The 16428-nt window shown below is 36.4% G+C and overlaps 3 protein-coding genes across 8 annotated transcripts in view; 1 reads left to right on the forward strand and 2 right to left on the reverse strand.

Moving 5' to 3' along the window:
- Positions 1 to 19: 19 nt before the first annotated feature.
- Positions 20 to 2588, forward strand: LOC104818594 (serine/threonine-protein kinase Aurora-1-like). The gene is made up of 9 exons (XM_010548230.1): positions 20 to 126; positions 705 to 821; positions 1034 to 1180; positions 1271 to 1366; positions 1475 to 1570; positions 1671 to 1767; positions 1860 to 1977; positions 2059 to 2131; positions 2209 to 2588. The coding sequence occupies exons 1-9, from the start codon at positions 91 to 93 to the stop codon at positions 2308 to 2310; spliced, it is 882 nt and encodes a 293-aa protein (XP_010546532.1). The 5' UTR covers positions 20 to 90; the 3' UTR covers positions 2311 to 2588.
- Positions 2589 to 6791: 4203 nt separating this feature from the next.
- On the reverse strand, positions 6792 to 11075 carry LOC104818595. Its single transcript, XM_010548231.2, has 12 exons — positions 10571 to 11075; positions 9912 to 10163; positions 9719 to 9814; positions 9093 to 9270; positions 8745 to 8813; positions 8552 to 8652; positions 8316 to 8408; positions 8155 to 8226; positions 7774 to 7893; positions 7632 to 7682; positions 7349 to 7537; positions 6792 to 7192 (listed from the first exon to the last, which is right to left on the reverse strand). The coding sequence occupies exons 1-12, from the start codon at positions 10970 to 10972 to the stop codon at positions 7025 to 7027; spliced, it is 1791 nt and encodes a 596-aa protein (XP_010546533.1). The 5' UTR covers positions 10973 to 11075; the 3' UTR covers positions 6792 to 7024.
- A 971-nt stretch (positions 11076 to 12046) lies between these two features.
- LOC104818596 (casein kinase 1-like protein HD16) overlaps positions 12047 to 16428 on the reverse strand; it is a 5773-nt gene continuing 1391 nt past the window's right edge. Inside the window, exons 5-20 of one of the 6 annotated variants that reach the window (XR_772696.1) lie at positions 16321 to 16376; positions 16100 to 16171; positions 15863 to 15957; positions 15717 to 15783; positions 15482 to 15611; positions 15188 to 15406; positions 14962 to 15101; positions 14703 to 14877; positions 14445 to 14535; positions 14199 to 14356; positions 13904 to 14092; positions 13699 to 13821; positions 13347 to 13403; positions 13154 to 13236; positions 12495 to 12640; positions 12047 to 12395 (exon numbers count right to left, since the gene is read on the reverse strand). Coding sequence is in view for 1 of the 6 variants with exons in the window: in XM_010548232.2 (XP_010546534.1) it covers positions 13762 to 13821; positions 13904 to 14092; positions 14199 to 14356; positions 14445 to 14535; positions 14703 to 14877; positions 14962 to 15101; positions 15188 to 15406; positions 15482 to 15611; positions 15717 to 15783; positions 15863 to 15957; positions 16100 to 16171; positions 16321 to 16376 (1452 nt within the window). In the remaining 5 variants the exon portion in view is untranslated. Of the gene's footprint in view, positions 12396 to 12494; positions 13237 to 13346; positions 13404 to 13459; positions 13822 to 13903; positions 14093 to 14198; positions 14357 to 14444; positions 14536 to 14702; positions 14878 to 14961; positions 15102 to 15187; positions 15407 to 15481; positions 15612 to 15716; positions 15784 to 15862; positions 15958 to 16099; positions 16172 to 16320; positions 16377 to 16428 lie in introns of those variants that run through there. The other 5 variants (XR_772692.1, XR_772695.1, XR_772694.1 and 2 more) reach the window with 5 other exon arrangements.

The raw sequence follows: 16428 nt of genomic DNA on the forward strand, positions 1-16428 counted from the left end.
CCCTTTTTAATTTTTCCTTGTTTAGCCCGCTCCTCTTCATCCTCCATTCATCTGTTTTCTTCGAAAATTCCTCTCTCTCGGGTCTCTTCCATGGCGATTGCTACAGAGACTCAGCAGCAGGAGAAGGTAATGAAACACCCACTGTTCACGATTTCGGAACCCAGATTTGTTCCGATTTTGTTTCGATTTAGGGTGTGAAACCTTTTTTCTCTGTCGGGGTTCTTCCTTGATCTTTGTTTTAAATCTTTTGGCTTTGAAGTTAGAGAATGAGATCTGGAATTATCCATGCGCTGCTTAATTGTTCTTGGGAAGAATGAAAATTCTATTCGTTTTTTTTCGAATTTGTTCTGTGTAGTTTGAGGGATTGATCTTGGGAAGAATGGAAATTCGTTTCGTTTCTACGATTTGGTTCAGCTTAAGGATCCTTGCGATTGTTGGGTTGTAGGGTCTTTTTCCTGTGAGGTCACAAAGGATATGAGCAAGACTTGAGTATTAGGGTTAGTGATGATAAATTTGTCTACATTTTGGAGATGTGATCTGTGAACCTGTTGAATTGTAGGTTTAATATTGATAAATAGGACTTCAATTGAAAAGTTCCATTTTAGAGACGGGGATCCAATAGATCTGTCACTCTCAAATTAGATGTTATAGAAGATTGTTTCTGAAAGCTGGTCGCATTCAATTCATGTGACTTCCTTTTTCAGAAAGCGTCAGAGGCTTCAGCAGATGTGCAGAAGAGATGGACTCTCAGTGATTTTGACATCGGAAAGCCTCTCGGAAGAGGAAAATTCGGCCATGTATATTTAGCGAGAGAGAAACGGGTCAGTATGCTTTGATTCTTTTCCCCTTTGTTCTCATAGACGAAGTTCTGAAGACTCATACCTTAATTCTTATACTTGTTCAACTTCTATTCAAGTAGATGAACCCTAGCATTTACACTTTCTCGGTGAAATCCCGAGAAACCATTATATATCAGCTTTTGTATCTCCTTGAGTATCGTACCAAAGCTGACCTTTATGTGCTTGTGATACAGAGTAATCACATTGTGGCTCTAAAGGTTCTGTTCAAGAGCCAGCTTCAACAATCTCAAGTTGAGCATCAGCTCCGGAGGGAAGTCGAGATACAGTCTCATCTCCGTCATCCCAATATACTGCGATTATACGGTTATTTCTATGATCAAGTATGCTAAAAGTCTTTCTGTATGACTGACTTCCTCGTTGAGATATGTGTCTCGGCTTGGTAACACATCTATGGGGAATCGTTGTTGCAGAAAAGGGTTTACTTGATTTTAGAGTATGCTGCTAGAGGTGAACTTTACAAGGAACTCCAGAGGTGCAAACATTTCAGTGAAAGAAGAGCGGCAACGGTAATTCCTTTTATTCACATTTGATCTTTTTCTTGTCTCTGATATTCCAACTTCGCCATTTTCTGAACTTCAAGTGGTAGAAACTAATAATCTTCTTGCATGTGATAGTATGTTGCATCATTGGCCAGAGCTCTCATCTATTGCCATGGAAAGCATGTGATTCACAGAGATATCAAGCCAGAAAACTTATTGATTGGCGCAGAGGTGACAAAGTCCATATCTTTTTTGCCTTTACAATTGATGTTTATGCCATTTTATCGAAACTAGAGTCTCTAAACCTCTATCCACGGATTGATTCCAACAGGGAGAGCTCAAGATTGCAGATTTTGGTTGGTCGGTACACACATTTAACCGCAGAAGGACCATGTGTGGCACATTGGATTACCTTCCTCCGGAGATGGGTAAGTGAAGAGTTGCCAGAAATTCTGTCCTCTGCACCTGGTTTGGGAGTTCCATTCACTACGGCTTTAACCTCAGCCTTTTGATAATACAGTGGAAAGTGTGGAACATGATGCGAGCGTAGATATATGGAGTCTTGGAGTTCTCTGTTACGAGTTCCTCTATGGCATCCCTCCTTTTGAGGCCAGGGAGCACTCAGACACATACAGAAGGTATTGCACTCCGTTTCAACTGTTGAGATCGTATGATTATCTCGACGATCTCAAAGCTGTTTTACCATAAAAATGCTGCAGGATTGTGCAAGTCGATCTCAAGTTCCCTCCGAAACCCGTTATCTCTCAAACGGCAAAGGATCTGATCAGTCAGGTTAGTATCAATACCCCCCTCGTTCGAAATCCTCCATTGAAAAACGAATCTAATGTCATTGTTTTCCCGAATATTAGATGCTTGTCAGGGATTATTCGCAACGTCTGCCGTTGCACAAAGTTCTGCAGCATCCATGGATTGTGCAAAACGCGGAGCCTTCTGGCATCTACAGAGGCTAAAAAAATCATGGGTCCTCAGTTGACATTCTCGGATTCACAAGTTCTTTAGTTGAAGGAGATATTGGTGTAAGTTTCTTGTCAACATTCCATGGACATCTTTGTCTAACTCTAGTTAGAATTCTTCTATTTGTAAGCTGTAAGTCCTCCAAAAACGAAGTAGTTAAGTCCCTGCAAACTTTTGTTTCGCCATTCTTCAAGTTCATTGTATATGCAATCTGTAAACTTCAGAAACTTCTTATCAATGGGATATATTCAGTGTGATAGAAAAATTAGATGAATATGTAATCTCCTTGATCACAAAATGTAACGTTGGAACAAGAGTTTCATGCAGCTTTTTAGGACAGCAAAGACTTTGGTTTTTGAGTACTTGAGATTTTGGGTTATCCGACTTCGAATCCATGTTTTGAAGTTATGAATCCATAGTTGGACCTGGGCCGATCGGATACCTCTAGGTTACCCGAACCCTCACGAAGGGTGAGGCAAGGTGAAAAAATAGAAAGTAGCGAGGGGTAAAGATAAGTAGCTAAGGATCGGAGGAGGGGAGGGGAGGGAAAGCCAAAGGGCAGACGGGACGGTGGAATGTACGAATTCTCCTGAATCCGAAAGTCGAGTTCTTATTGATGTCAAACTCGAACTCGTCTCAATACCGAGTTTTATATCAGCCGTAGAATTTCCTTTCTATGATAATTTTCTATGTGAAGGAGAGATGGATATAAACTCAACCTTGTCCTGAAACACAAAGACAAACTTTTTCACAGACGAAAAATGTAACAATATATTTTCTAAGAGAGTGAGTATTTTTTTTTTATTATGATCCTCTTATAATATCCATCCAAATTTTCATTCGTGTTCTTATCGAATTTACTAATTCATTTCTAATCGAAATCAGTCGCTTTTATGAAAACATTTTTTATTTAACTTTTAATAGGGGTGAACATGGAATGGATATACGGAACTTTGAGGATATATGAAACTTTTTATATATCTTTATCTGTATGCGGTGCATACAAATATTTAATTTTGTTATGCGTATTTGATCCGTAATTTTCGGATATTCGAAAAACTTTAAATATTTGTGAATATTTGTATCCGATTTAAAATTTCGATAAAAATGAGAAATAAAATTACAAAACAAACTCAAACGTATATAAAAATTTATAATTTATCAAATATACACTATAATTTTCTAAATCAAGTCAAATACAAACATAATCATAATCTACCATATTCAAACATATTCAAAATTTAAAAGATTATAAATCATAAAATTTTATTCAAAAGATTAAAAATGATAATTTTTCATATATAAAAAACATGTTTTGAATCTCTATTAAAAAAATTATAAAGATTAATCATTCTAAATCTCCATAACAAATTATTCCTTTATTAGATATATAATATTATTAAAAAGTATAGATCAAATCATATATGTTAGATAATTTGATTTTGGTATACGTATCCAACAAATATTTTTAAACAAATATCCGTATCCGATTCATGAACTCTGAATATCCAAATTTTCGGTTTGGATACGAATCGAATAACGGATCGGTTCGGATTTTTCGAATATTATGTCCACTCCTAACATTTTCTCTCAAATTTCCTTATTCATACGACATCATTCATATTTATACTTTTATAAATATATGTTTATTCGTTTTGCTTTTCTTGGCATATCTTTAAAAAAAAGGAAAAAAAATCTCATAAAAATATATATGAATATGAAATTGAAAATAGTTTTCCTACACATTGATGTTGTTGTTAATATATGTATATGAAATTGTTTTCGATCAAAATCTGTTAAAATCTATGTATAAAATCTATGTACGAAAAAATTCCAAACAAATTAAAAATTGATGTATTTTTTTAACATATTTTGTATGAGATTTTCCAAAAAAAACTGAGGAAAAAAAAAGGAACCAAATATATGGTTGTAACACCAAATACACCAAGTTTTAAAAAATTACATAATAAATAAGAAAACAAAATACCTATATATTCACCATAATATGTTTTTTAAAATCAATCCGGTCAGATAACAATTTTTCCTATGATAATTAGATTTGTAAAACAACTTACCAGTCCAAAAATCAGTTTTGGAACAAATTATGTAATTTCGAAGTCGATTTATATTTTTTTAGTTCTGATGAAATAAGTTGTAATAATTCAACAAAATACTTCCAACTTTTCAGTCACATGAAAATAATAATTTTTTTTATTGATTAAAGACAGCTTAAAAAAAGGCAATATAGCAGTATATCTATCTACTCTGTTATTTTCGCTTTCATCCGCCAACTTTTTCAAATCCCAATCTTTGACAAAAATATTCTGCAAAATGACATATTTACCCCTCAATAAAATTCTTCATTTTAATATGTGGGTGTTTTGATTTACCCCTCAATAAAAATAGAGACAAACTCAAAAAAAATCTCCAAGTTTTTTATTTTCACCAAAAAAATCTTCTACTTAAAATTCATCATAAAAAATCATCAACTATTAATTTTAAACAAAAAAGACCATTAACTACATAAATTTTTTTTTTAAAAATCTTTTACTTTAAATTTGTTATAAAAAATCATCAATTATTAATTTTTATAAAAAAATTAATCATCTATCTACAAAATATTTTGTTTTAAAATTTATTATAAAAATTTATAAAATTTAAATAAAAAACATATGTAAATTTTATAATTCTAAAGATCACAATAAAAAATAATATTTATTTAAATTTATTATACCATATAATTGATGATTTTTTTATAACAAATTTAAAGTGAAAAATTGTTTTTTAAAAAACTATATAGTTAATGGTCTTTTTTGCTTTAAATTGATAGTTGATGATTTTTTATGATGAATTTTAAGTAGAAGGTTTTTTGGTGAAAATAGAAAACTTGGAGATTTTTTTTTAGTTTGTCCCATAAAAATATTAATATTGTTGAACATGATGCACGTTTCTTCCGACAAACAGTTAGCTGACATCTTTACCAAGCAGCTGCAACTAGCTCTCTTTTCGGTTCTTTTGGGAAGGCTGCAATTGTCAAGCCTCTTCCTTGCGTCTGTATCTTGAAGGGGGCATATTATGTGTATATATGTCCTGGCGGGAATGCTCACATGTATCAGCACATACAGACCAAACTGGATGAAGTCTCCGGTTGTTATGTTTTTATTCGATTGTATCTGATCATGTATATCTCTAGTTTGTAGTTATCTGTTATGATCTGTTTCGACCTTATATTGCTGTATATATACTGATATATATGATTCTTTATTAAATAAGAAAATCACATTTCAAATACTAAAAGCATAGAAAAAGAAAAAAACGATTTCGAAAGAAAATAAGAGAAAAAAGATGATTTCGAAAAAGAAACAAAAATCGAGCGATAGAACGATAATAGATTTTTCGATTTCAAATTTTTTTATGTATCTTGATTTTGATCAATTGATATCATGTCATATGGATTTTGAAATCATATTTATCGTAGCCAAATGAATGATTCGTTGTAGGATCGTGTGGTCGTGTAGCATCACATGTTAGGATGGTTAGTTGGGTTCGGAAAACGAAACTGAAAGAGAAAGAGAAAGAAAAAGATTTTTACCCAAAAAAAAAGAGAAACAGAAAGAAATTAGGAAAATAATGTTAGGTTAGAGAAATTTAATATAACAATAAACGAGAAAGAAAATCGTCTTTCTTCTTTGGGGATTTTATTTGAATACTTGCATTTGTCTAGCTTTGTTTTTGTTTGGTTTATATCTTTTATCTGTATTATGTTATTATTATCTATTGTTTCTAAATATATTATAACTTCGAGCTGAAACGCGATTAAATAAAAAATATAGTGTTTTTGAGAATATAGTTTTTTTTATAATTCGAAAGTTTATCGGATATTTGATCCAACTAAATCTTCTGTAGGAATGGAGAAGTACGAGTGAATGTTCTTCTCCAAATAAAAACTCGAATATGGGATGAAAAAGAACTTTATTCCTTGCTAGTTGAGCCCGTCCAATCTTAGATTGGGTAAATATTGTTGACGATGGATACCATTTATTTAGATCATTTGAGAATCTGGGTTAAGAAATTGCATTCATGTAACTTTTGAGATTGAATCTATCATTTTTCACCTCGCAAAGCCATGGGTTCAAATCATACCTTTAGGAATATGTGGGATATGTTTGAATGAACAAATTTACAGAATATTATACATATTTTTGTTGATGATTTTACTTAAATCATGATTTGAGTTTATTTTTTGGTATTACGTTTTACTAAAAGATATAATAAAATCATGTGATTATATCATTTTTAGATTTAGTAATAATTGTTTTGAATAATAAAGCTATCTTTTGCTTAGAAAAATTAGATAGATTAAATTTCTATTTTTTATATTTTATTAATTATTTTTAAATTTTAGTTTTTATGAGATGATAATTAAAAAATAATTTAAAAATATCTTAAAAATCAACTAAAAAGGATATATAAAATATAAAAAAATTGTCAGGCATTTAAACTAACATACCAACAGAATGAATAACGAGATGCACAGTTACCTGTACCGGAAATAACCGGCCTCAATCCTGTCATGTTCTCTCGAAACATCAATTTTGGTTTACTTTAATTAGACCAAAAAAATCAATTCTCATTTCTCTTCGAAGATGTTTAATGTTAAATTAAAATAGGAGAAACGTTGTGCTCCTCTCTCTTGTTCTTGATGTTGTCTCAGAAGGCATACCTGTAAATGGCATCAGCAACACCATCTTCATCGTTGCTGAGGCCAACCACATTGGCCACGGCCTTTGTATTCTCGGACCCGTTGCTTAGAGCGATCCCGAGAGCCGCCATCTCGAGCATCTCAATGTCGTTTTCCCCGTCCCCTATCGCCATTATCTGTTTCATACCCACAAACATTTGCAATGAAACACTTAAAGAATCTTGAGTCTGTATTGTTCAATGGATTGAAAAGTCGGTCCACCTGCATCGTTGATTCGTTGTACCCGAGCTTTAGACTATTTGAATGATGTAATGAAAGATAACTAGATTTACCTCGTTTGGAGAAACACCCAAATGATCCAGTAAGAGTTTTACGCCATTTCCTTTAGAGGTTCCTAGGGGGACAACCTCAAGCATGTCTGCCTGTGCTTGAATGACGCTGGCACGGTCTCTTGTTGCTTCCGACCAATATGGACGGATAACGGAAGATACACCCTCGGCTGTGTCCAAAAAAATCACCTTCTGTATATGTAAATACACACAACCGATACATTTGTGAGAAACTGAAAACTAATATTTCAGATGCTTCTTTTACGTTATAAGCTCGGGAAAATACCTGAATGTCGGCAGCACCTATGAGCTGCTCCGCCGATGACATGATCTCAGCCTGTCAACGTAAAACACATCAATCGTGTAAAAGGCTGATCGAGCTATAATCGGAAAGGCGAATGAAACATAGTTCAATAGCATTAAGCCACCTTTGGCTCTTTATATATGGTGTGAAGAGAATCAACGAGCGGGTGTTCAAATAGTGTCAAGCAACGACCTTGGCTGAATGCGATGATAGGAATTCCATGATCTAGAGAGTAAAGGCACGCCTGCATTTGCATTCAAAATCAAGAAACCACCAAAACTAACTCTTAGATGACACGAGACATGAACGCAAAACTTAATGCCCGGATGTTCAACCACGAGCAAAAATTGATTCCAGGTTAAACCATACCCCATATACACTACAAAGAGAGAAAAGTTCCAGAAATATAAAACCACCAATGAGACATTATCAGGATATTGTTAGAATCCAAAATGAAAATAGCCGTTAAAAAGTTTTAAGTCAACTCCAAAGTGGATTTGATTACCTCTTTGCAGACGCTTGGATCCAAGTTTCCTCTAAAAACTTCCCTCCCCTGTCTACCGTAGACAAGTAGACCCTAGAACAAGCAGAAATTTAATGAGAAATATGATGACTAAATGCAACCGTGCATTTTAGAAGAATCTGAGGTTAAGTAATATAGAATACCTGTACAAAAACACCTGGAGATAACTCCGAAACAATGCCATTGTGACCAGCTAGATCAACCTTTTCCAAGATACTAATCACACTTGGACGAGTCTGTGCTAAATGGACCACCAATGAGACATTATTCCGTGAAAAATGAAAAACATGGAAGGGGGAACGAAATTCAGAGCACCATTTAGCAGTAATTTTATAACCGCTTCAACAGTGAAACAAAGTGTTACATGTACACTTCTTACCTTTCCGGTAGCGATCACAACTTTTAGCCCCCTAGACATGGCTTCTTTTAGAGCTTTTACATTAGTCTCTGAAATTTGACTTTTGCTGTTAAGCAGTGTGCCTAGAATTCACATTATTAATCGTGTTAGATATAACGTACAACAATAAAATTAGAAACCAGAGGTTAAAGATAGTAAAAATAGGTAACATTACCATCCATATCAGAGAATATATATCTGAACTTCGGGTTGTAGAATCTTAAACTGCCCCCTTTCGTCCTGTCTTTTAACAGTTAAACTGTAAGGTTAGCAGGAACACACATATAAAAGGGCCACCCGTGTCCCCACCTGGTGGGGTGCTGGGAAGGGAATATACTAGGCAGCCTTACCCCTGCTTTATGCAGAGAGGCTGATTCAAACCCATGACCTCAGACCCCACGACAAATGATTTTACCGTCGAACCAAACTGGCCCCTTCATAGAACATACATATATAGAAGAGCAAATACATAAGAGGGCAAGTAGAGATGGTGGACACGATTAGGACCACGTGTCAATATTACCTATTGTATTTTCTAGCTGAGGTTTAGCAGAATTTTCTGAATCATATGCACTCTGAATGAGTCCTTTCCCTTTCCACCCAAGGTTCTTTAGCAGCAACTCCTCCTCCTCCTCCATCTCATTCTCAGCCTCTTCACTGATCTCGTGATCGAATCCCAACAGGTGTAACAACCCATGAATCTACGAAAAGATAAATTGATAATGAGCTTTAGTAAAACAGGTTCCTAGACATAATTTCAGCCCGAGTTCCTAAGCAATCTGATCAACTGTCCTTGCTCTCAAACAGACATAACGGATGAACGAATAATTTTTCTCATCTACCAAAAATGCCTTATGTTGTGGACATGGTGAAAATCCCAATTCCCACGGAGTCACAGGTCTCATTCTTTCAGTACCTAAAGTGCACTTTAAAATCATGCTCGATCAGATTTACAACAACAAGGACCTGTAATGTTGGTTGCATGCAAAAGAAAACTCAGATACAAAAACAAAGTAAGATCACAATTCAGTATTTTTTACTTAGGTTGGGCTGCTTCAAAAGTCCCTCCGAGTAGGATCTATGTTCCATTTCCTTTTCATATTTTTGCTCAACAACTAAACATTGTAAATCTATTAGCTTTTAACCCACCACAAGGATTCGTATCTCATCAAGAAGAGTGTGTCCCCTTTCCTCTGCCTGCCTTGCAGCCGTATCAACAGAAATGACAATATCTCCCATCATAAGCTACAAAACAAAAGGAAAACAGAATAAGGATGCTTCTTGATGAGTTACAATTCGGAACCACATTTTTATGTAAGTTTTGGGTGAAAACAGAGCATACCACTGGAAGCTTCAGTTCGGGAATATGTTGTGACATGGAAAGCACATCTGTAGCATGATCTTCATCCCTCCACTCTTTGTTCAGCTTACAGATAAACTCATCATTACAAAGCATGACGGATAATTCCACACTTTCAAATCCCCCGACATCTCCTATGGCAGTTTCTCGTGTTTTATACTCAGAATCTTTTAGCCGATCGAGAGCTAACTTCATTGCTGTTGGGACATTGAGACGGAGCATTTCTGCAATACCCTACAAAAGCTCAACGAAAAACAACACCATGAAAGACCTGCAAAGACCGAATACAATTTGAATTGGGTGGATTCAACCAAACAGGAAAGAGATTCAACAGCTTTGGCTCAACACAAACCCACCATTTCAAGATTATTCCGACATAGAAATGATAATGAACAATCCTTGTACCAGTCACATATAAGTGCATTTGACATTCAAATTAAAGAAATGGTCAGAACATCACGATATCCCTCCTCATTCTCAAGACAGCTAACAAGTAATCATAGTAAACTCTTCATTATCAATTTGTTTCGACCCATCCTTTTTCGCTCAGCAATGGAACTAACCAATGAAACAGAGAAAAGACAACTTCCCGGAACATGATTGAAACCAAGTCCTATGACGAAGGAAATAAGTAGACAAACCAGAATGTCGGGGTCATCCGGCAACTGTTCCTCGATGCATATGCTGACGCTGAGCTCCAACTCGGCCTGCTTCTTCTTCGGCAATCTCCTTCTCACCTTCCTGTACTCTCTCCTCTGCGCAAACACCCGACCTACAGGCACTGGGGTCTTCCATTCTATTCCTCCTCTGATGGAAAATGAATGGAATCTCCGTCCGAACAACGACGGCGGCGAAGGCCAAGAAACATCGAGACGATTCGCGAAGCTCACAACAGCGCCTCTGGGAAAGGAGCGGAAGGAGCTGAAGCCACCGAAGGATTGAGGGAGACGCGCATGGAGGAGGAGATCGTTGCGTGACATTGTACGCGTCTCCGGGGAGGAGAGGCGGAGATGGCGGAGGATAGGGTAGACGCGGGAGGGCATGGAAGAGGAGAAGGCCTTCCAAAGTTTTTGGCGTTTGTGGTGTGGTTCGGAAAATGACGTTTGGAGACTTTGAGGGAGTGTTTTACAATAAAGCGTTTTCTAAAACCGCGTTTGCCTTTCCACAAATAAAGACAATTTATTTTAATCTTAGATCAATTCAATTTTCTTTAAAAAAAAATTTCCCTTGTATTTTTTTATCTGTCACAATTTAATTCCTATACTTTTTTTTATCCTATTAAACGCTATATTTTTAGAATGTGATGAAAAAATACCTATACTTTATAAACATTGACAATTAAATCCTTCTAACTAAATGACGTTAAAATCGTAGTTCTAACCCCGACAGAAAAAATGACGTGGCATATATTTTGACCACCTCATCAGCCACATAGGATTAAGAAATGACGTGGCATATATTTAGTTCAATTCATCACATAAAGATTTAATAAAACCACTAAAATCTCTAAAATCCCTAAAATACCCAAAATCTCTCCCCCGATAGTTTTCTCCTTCTTTGGAACCCTAATTTCACTTTTTTTGCTTCTTCACTTTGTCGAAATCGAGCGACAAACAACTATCTTATCTATTTAGAAGGTTATTTCGGATTGAGGTATGTAGTTATCCTCTTATTTCTACGCATTGTAGCGATTTCTGTTTGTTGAATGTTTTCTTTTTGCTTTCGTTTTGTTGTGAAATCTGTTAACCTACCAAAGATTTGGGTTACTACATAATGTGGGAATGGGAGGATCAAATTGTGACTTTAAACATCCATATGGGAGGTAGCTTAGAGGAAGAGAATGGCGAAGTAAGGCATGTTGGTGGGTTCGTCGAATCTCATGAGAGGAAGATAGACATTGATTACTTATATTAGTTTTCGTTTGAAAAGTTGGTGTTATCAAGTAGAATACTACCTCCAATAGATGATATCTGGTTTTAGATGATATCTGGTTTAAGAGAAAAGATGAGAAGATGGGCTGTTTGAGGTAAATCCTAGAGAATGTAGATGATGAAATTAGGGAGATGATTAATTTGTAGTTCCTGGATCGCGCCAGTTCTAGCACTAGGGAGTGTGTGTGATTAAGCTAAAGGTGAAATTCAATGACAGTTGAAAATCTGAAGCATCGTATGTTTGGATACTTGGGGGGTGGTCAAGTTCACTACCTCATTCCGCAGGAATTAGTGAAGGGTTTATAAAACAAATGTCTTATTCAGTGGCTTCTGCAAAGATTCTGACCTCTCTCGGTCTTCTTTCCCCTTTCCTTCGTACAGCATGTTGTGATGGCTTCAAGGCAACTGAAAAGAGAAACAAACAGAAAAACAAAGAAAACCCAGGAACCAAAAAAAATAATAAGGAATCAGAGCCTCCAATCCATAATTGTTGGCTGCAGGTGCGATTCCAAGACTTTGGTAAGTGCACTTGAATCTGATAACCCAAAAAACGAAAAAAAAAGGCAGTTCTAAGAAGAAAAACCCCAAAAATATAATACATGATTTTATGGGTTTTTACGTGCTTATCTTTTACCTGAAACAAGGAACTGACCCTCCGATCTCCTCGTGCAATTCCCAGAACCCAGTTTCCAGGAGAATATAAAGTGGTTATACTCGCAACAAACACCCTATAAACACCTTCATAAGAGAACAAGCGCTTTGGATATCTACATGTTTGACCTACAAAAAAATTGCACGTAAGATGAGATCAGTGATTCCACGCCAAGAGAAAACCGGAATTTGCTGCAGTCATCACTCAGAATCATCTCTATGTACGTGTAATCTCAGGCTTAGGCAACCAAAATAGACAACAATAGTTTATCACGACCATCTATGGTCCGACCGGTAGCAATCAGTCTTACCAAATAGAACTACTCCAACAGAATAATCAAGGAAACTCGCAAAAGGTAGCATCATATTTTAAAACAATGCAAATGATTCTCATTATCTTTTTTTTTTTTTGTCAATACAGGAATCATCTTCCTTGAAGGACCGGCTTGGCTCAGCGGTAAGCTCACTTGGCATGGGAATCGAGGTCACGAGCAAGTTATCCTCACCAGATAGGGACTCGAACCGGGTTGGTACTTTTTTTACAGAAACCGTCTACCTTGCAATGTGGATACATCAGTATCATTATCAGTTATCACATGCTTTCTGCTCTTCACCTCGAATGCCCTATGTTCACTCAGTTACCTTCGTTCAGGTTTATCTGAGCCGCCAAATAACGAAACTGTCACATCAAATTCTTCACAGGAAACTACAAGTAACCTGTTATGCTGGAAATCAGTAAAACAAGGAACTCTCTCATTCCGACATGATTAGCTTATACATAAAGGAACTGTAAATTATTACATACAATAGAAAAGCTTCAATTGCAAATAAATACCCGACAATATAACTGAGACATCCAATTCCCGCTGCAGCAGAGTTCCCGTCTTCCTCACTGTCATAAATAGTAAAAAAAAAACGTGGTTCTCCTCCTCCAACCAGATAAACATCTCTCCAAGAAACTATATGTCTCAATAATATAAGGGTCAGATTTTTTGACAATGATTATCGAAGTTTTGTTCTTAAAACAATTCACCCAAGTTCTAAAAACAAGGCAATATTTGTAGTCAATACTACATTAGACCTGCAGTTACGTAGAGTATTGCGTACATTAATGCTCAAAGATCATGCTCATTCAGCCTGGCTAAAGATGGTCCTATTGCCATAGCATCATTGATCAAAAGCTATACCTTCACACTGCTTGCATGGCAAAGCTAAAACGAGTGGCATCCTCTAACCAAAAATTTAGAACTTCATGAAACAGTTCGACCATAGCAAATATACGCAATGTAAAGATTCTTCCCCCATTTTTCCTGCAGATGAAAGAAGATAACTTACACCTCTGGACGTTGAGAAAATCAAATTTAATAGAGACGAGAAATCATCAAAACAAACCTTGACATGAGTGCTAGGGAACGCAGAGGTCCTAAGAGTCTCCTGTGTCTCATCTGCAGGCTTTCTTCTTGGTACACTAAGAATCAATGCAGCCTGATCCAAAGTTGCAGCTAGTGATGTAATTCGGTAACCACTATCCCATCTCCGATGTATACCTTCACTAGGGTATAGAAAATCTAATTCTACAACCTGCACCAAGAAAACAAAAGTTTCCATATTACTATGATGAATCTCAATTGGGAAGTGGAGAAGCATAAATCAAGTAAAAGCACCAAAAAAATAGAACTTCATAGACCTGGTCAGAAAAACCAGCACCACGAGACATTACAATTGCCCATCTGCTTCCAGCAGTCGCCATTGAAGTAACATAAAAACCTTCCCTCCACTTTTTATTTATCCACTTGAAGGGAAATGATTCACTAACTTTGTAGGACTGCTGTAAATACTGGGTCCCTGAAAATAAAAGAATGAAAGCAGCCAAACATAAATAAAATAGTCACCAACCCTTATGCATGCATCTAAAATACAATATGAATATTACCCTTCGACATAACAACCAATGAGCTCCCATTATTTGTTCCTGCTATTGCTGTAATGTAATAATTGTTCTCCCATTGTTCCATAATCCACTCCTATAAAACAAAGCAAAATTAACCTAAACACCAGGCAGAACACAAAAATGGTAAAAGCAAAAGCTAGAACGTACTTCAATGTAAAATGACAGCAACCTTGCAGGCATTAACATGTGGGGATGATAAACTTTTGAAGATTGCAAGAGAGAAAATTGAAGACAATCTACCTTGTGGAGAAAGCATGGTGACAACTGATAAACTTGTGCAGTATAGCCGGTTCCCGCATCCATGATCAAAGCCCAGAGATTCGAGCAAGATGCCACACTGCTGATAAATAGTCCATCTTCATTTCCTTTGTCGATATGCTGCGCAAGCCTTATATCAGCCACATTATAATGATATCTACAGCAAGAGGGAAAAAGTGTTAGCTCTGTGTTTTTGTCTGCATAGGAACCACAAACTATCAAACAACATATACAACGGTACCTTTGCTTCATTGGTCTGTGAGCATTATAAACACTGATCCATTGTGTTGCTGGCATCCCCAATCGAACCTTCTTCTTTGGTTGTTCATCTTCCTCTTCCATTGTCAATCGCCCCCTCTTTTGACCCACGTGATGTATGAGCTTTATACAAGGCAAAGAAACCATTAAAAAGTTGGGTAAATAATAGTTTCCCCTGTAACGTCTCACCAAGGAGATCACCAAAATACCTTCTGAGCACCATCAGTATTTATTGGTCTAATGTCTGGGTTTGGGCCGACTATACCATCGAAAAGAGAAATATACTTAGCATAATCAGGCTCCTCATCAAACTTCAAATTGACCACATACTCAACAAATTGTCGAAATGGCTGAGGGCAGAAGCAACAAAGAGTTTCCGGAGAAGTAGCCATCTTCTTCTTGCAGACAAGGAAACCTTTGTTTTCTCCCTATGAGAAATAAGTAGGTTAATGATTGGCAAGAGAAACAAATACAGAAACGTCTCAAACTTTTAAGCCCCCAACCTGATACCCTTGCCATGGAAGCCGGCCCCGAAGAAGGAAAACAAGAGTGTACGCAAGAGATTCCAAGTCATCCCTTCTACTACAAGTCCTGCCAAGATGAGCATGTACGCTAGCATACCGTACTGTACCCCTGAAATCCAAAAATCAACACATTATTGATTTGCATCAGATCAAAAAGAGCTCCCGTAATTTATCATCAATAAAGAATGATATAACCTTAGATAATCCAACTTACCTGAATACATCAGGGCGCTGGTCATATTCAAGATGTAGACCAGTTGCATTATCCCGCCATCTCGTAGCTGCAAGGTTGAAAGGAATTAGATAATCAATGCGATTTCAAAGAAACATGCTTGATTTTGTTACATTATTACAGTCTACCTAAACCGAGATCCACAAGGAAAAGTTTTTTCTCATCAGGAGTTCCAGGAGGCCCAAGCAGAAAGTTCTCTGGTTTAACATCCCCATGCACATATCTGCAGAAACAGGAGCACAAATATAGCACCATAAACATTCTTACCAATCCAAGGAGCAGTAGCAAAAGCAGAAATGAATGCAACAATCCAATTACCAATTCTTGCTCGGAAATCATTAGCAGCAAGGGTAGAAGAATCTTACCCTCTAGAATGCATTTTCTCTAATATAGATATAGCCTCTATGCCGATGCATGCAACCATCTCTGTTGACATCCTGGGATAGATTAGAAAAATATAAATCAGATGGTGAACAAGCAACAAAAAGTCGATACTTATAGGAAGCAATGAATGCAATTGGTATTTTAGAAAAATCTTCAGATCCTCAGCCCAGCACAAAGTAAAGTTTTCAGGAAGAAAGCTTACGCATGTGAGTTACTATTCCAAACATCCCATAAGCTAGGCCCTAGCATATCCATAACCTGCATTCAACAAATACAAAAACCATCAGTCATTCCACAACTCAATAGGGAA

This window comes from Tarenaya hassleriana, unplaced genomic scaffold (genome assembly GCF_000463585.1).
Source record: "Tarenaya hassleriana unplaced genomic scaffold, ASM46358v1 Cleome3, whole genome shotgun sequence".
Classification (NCBI taxonomy): Eukaryota; Viridiplantae; Streptophyta; class Magnoliopsida; order Brassicales; family Cleomaceae; genus Tarenaya; species Tarenaya hassleriana.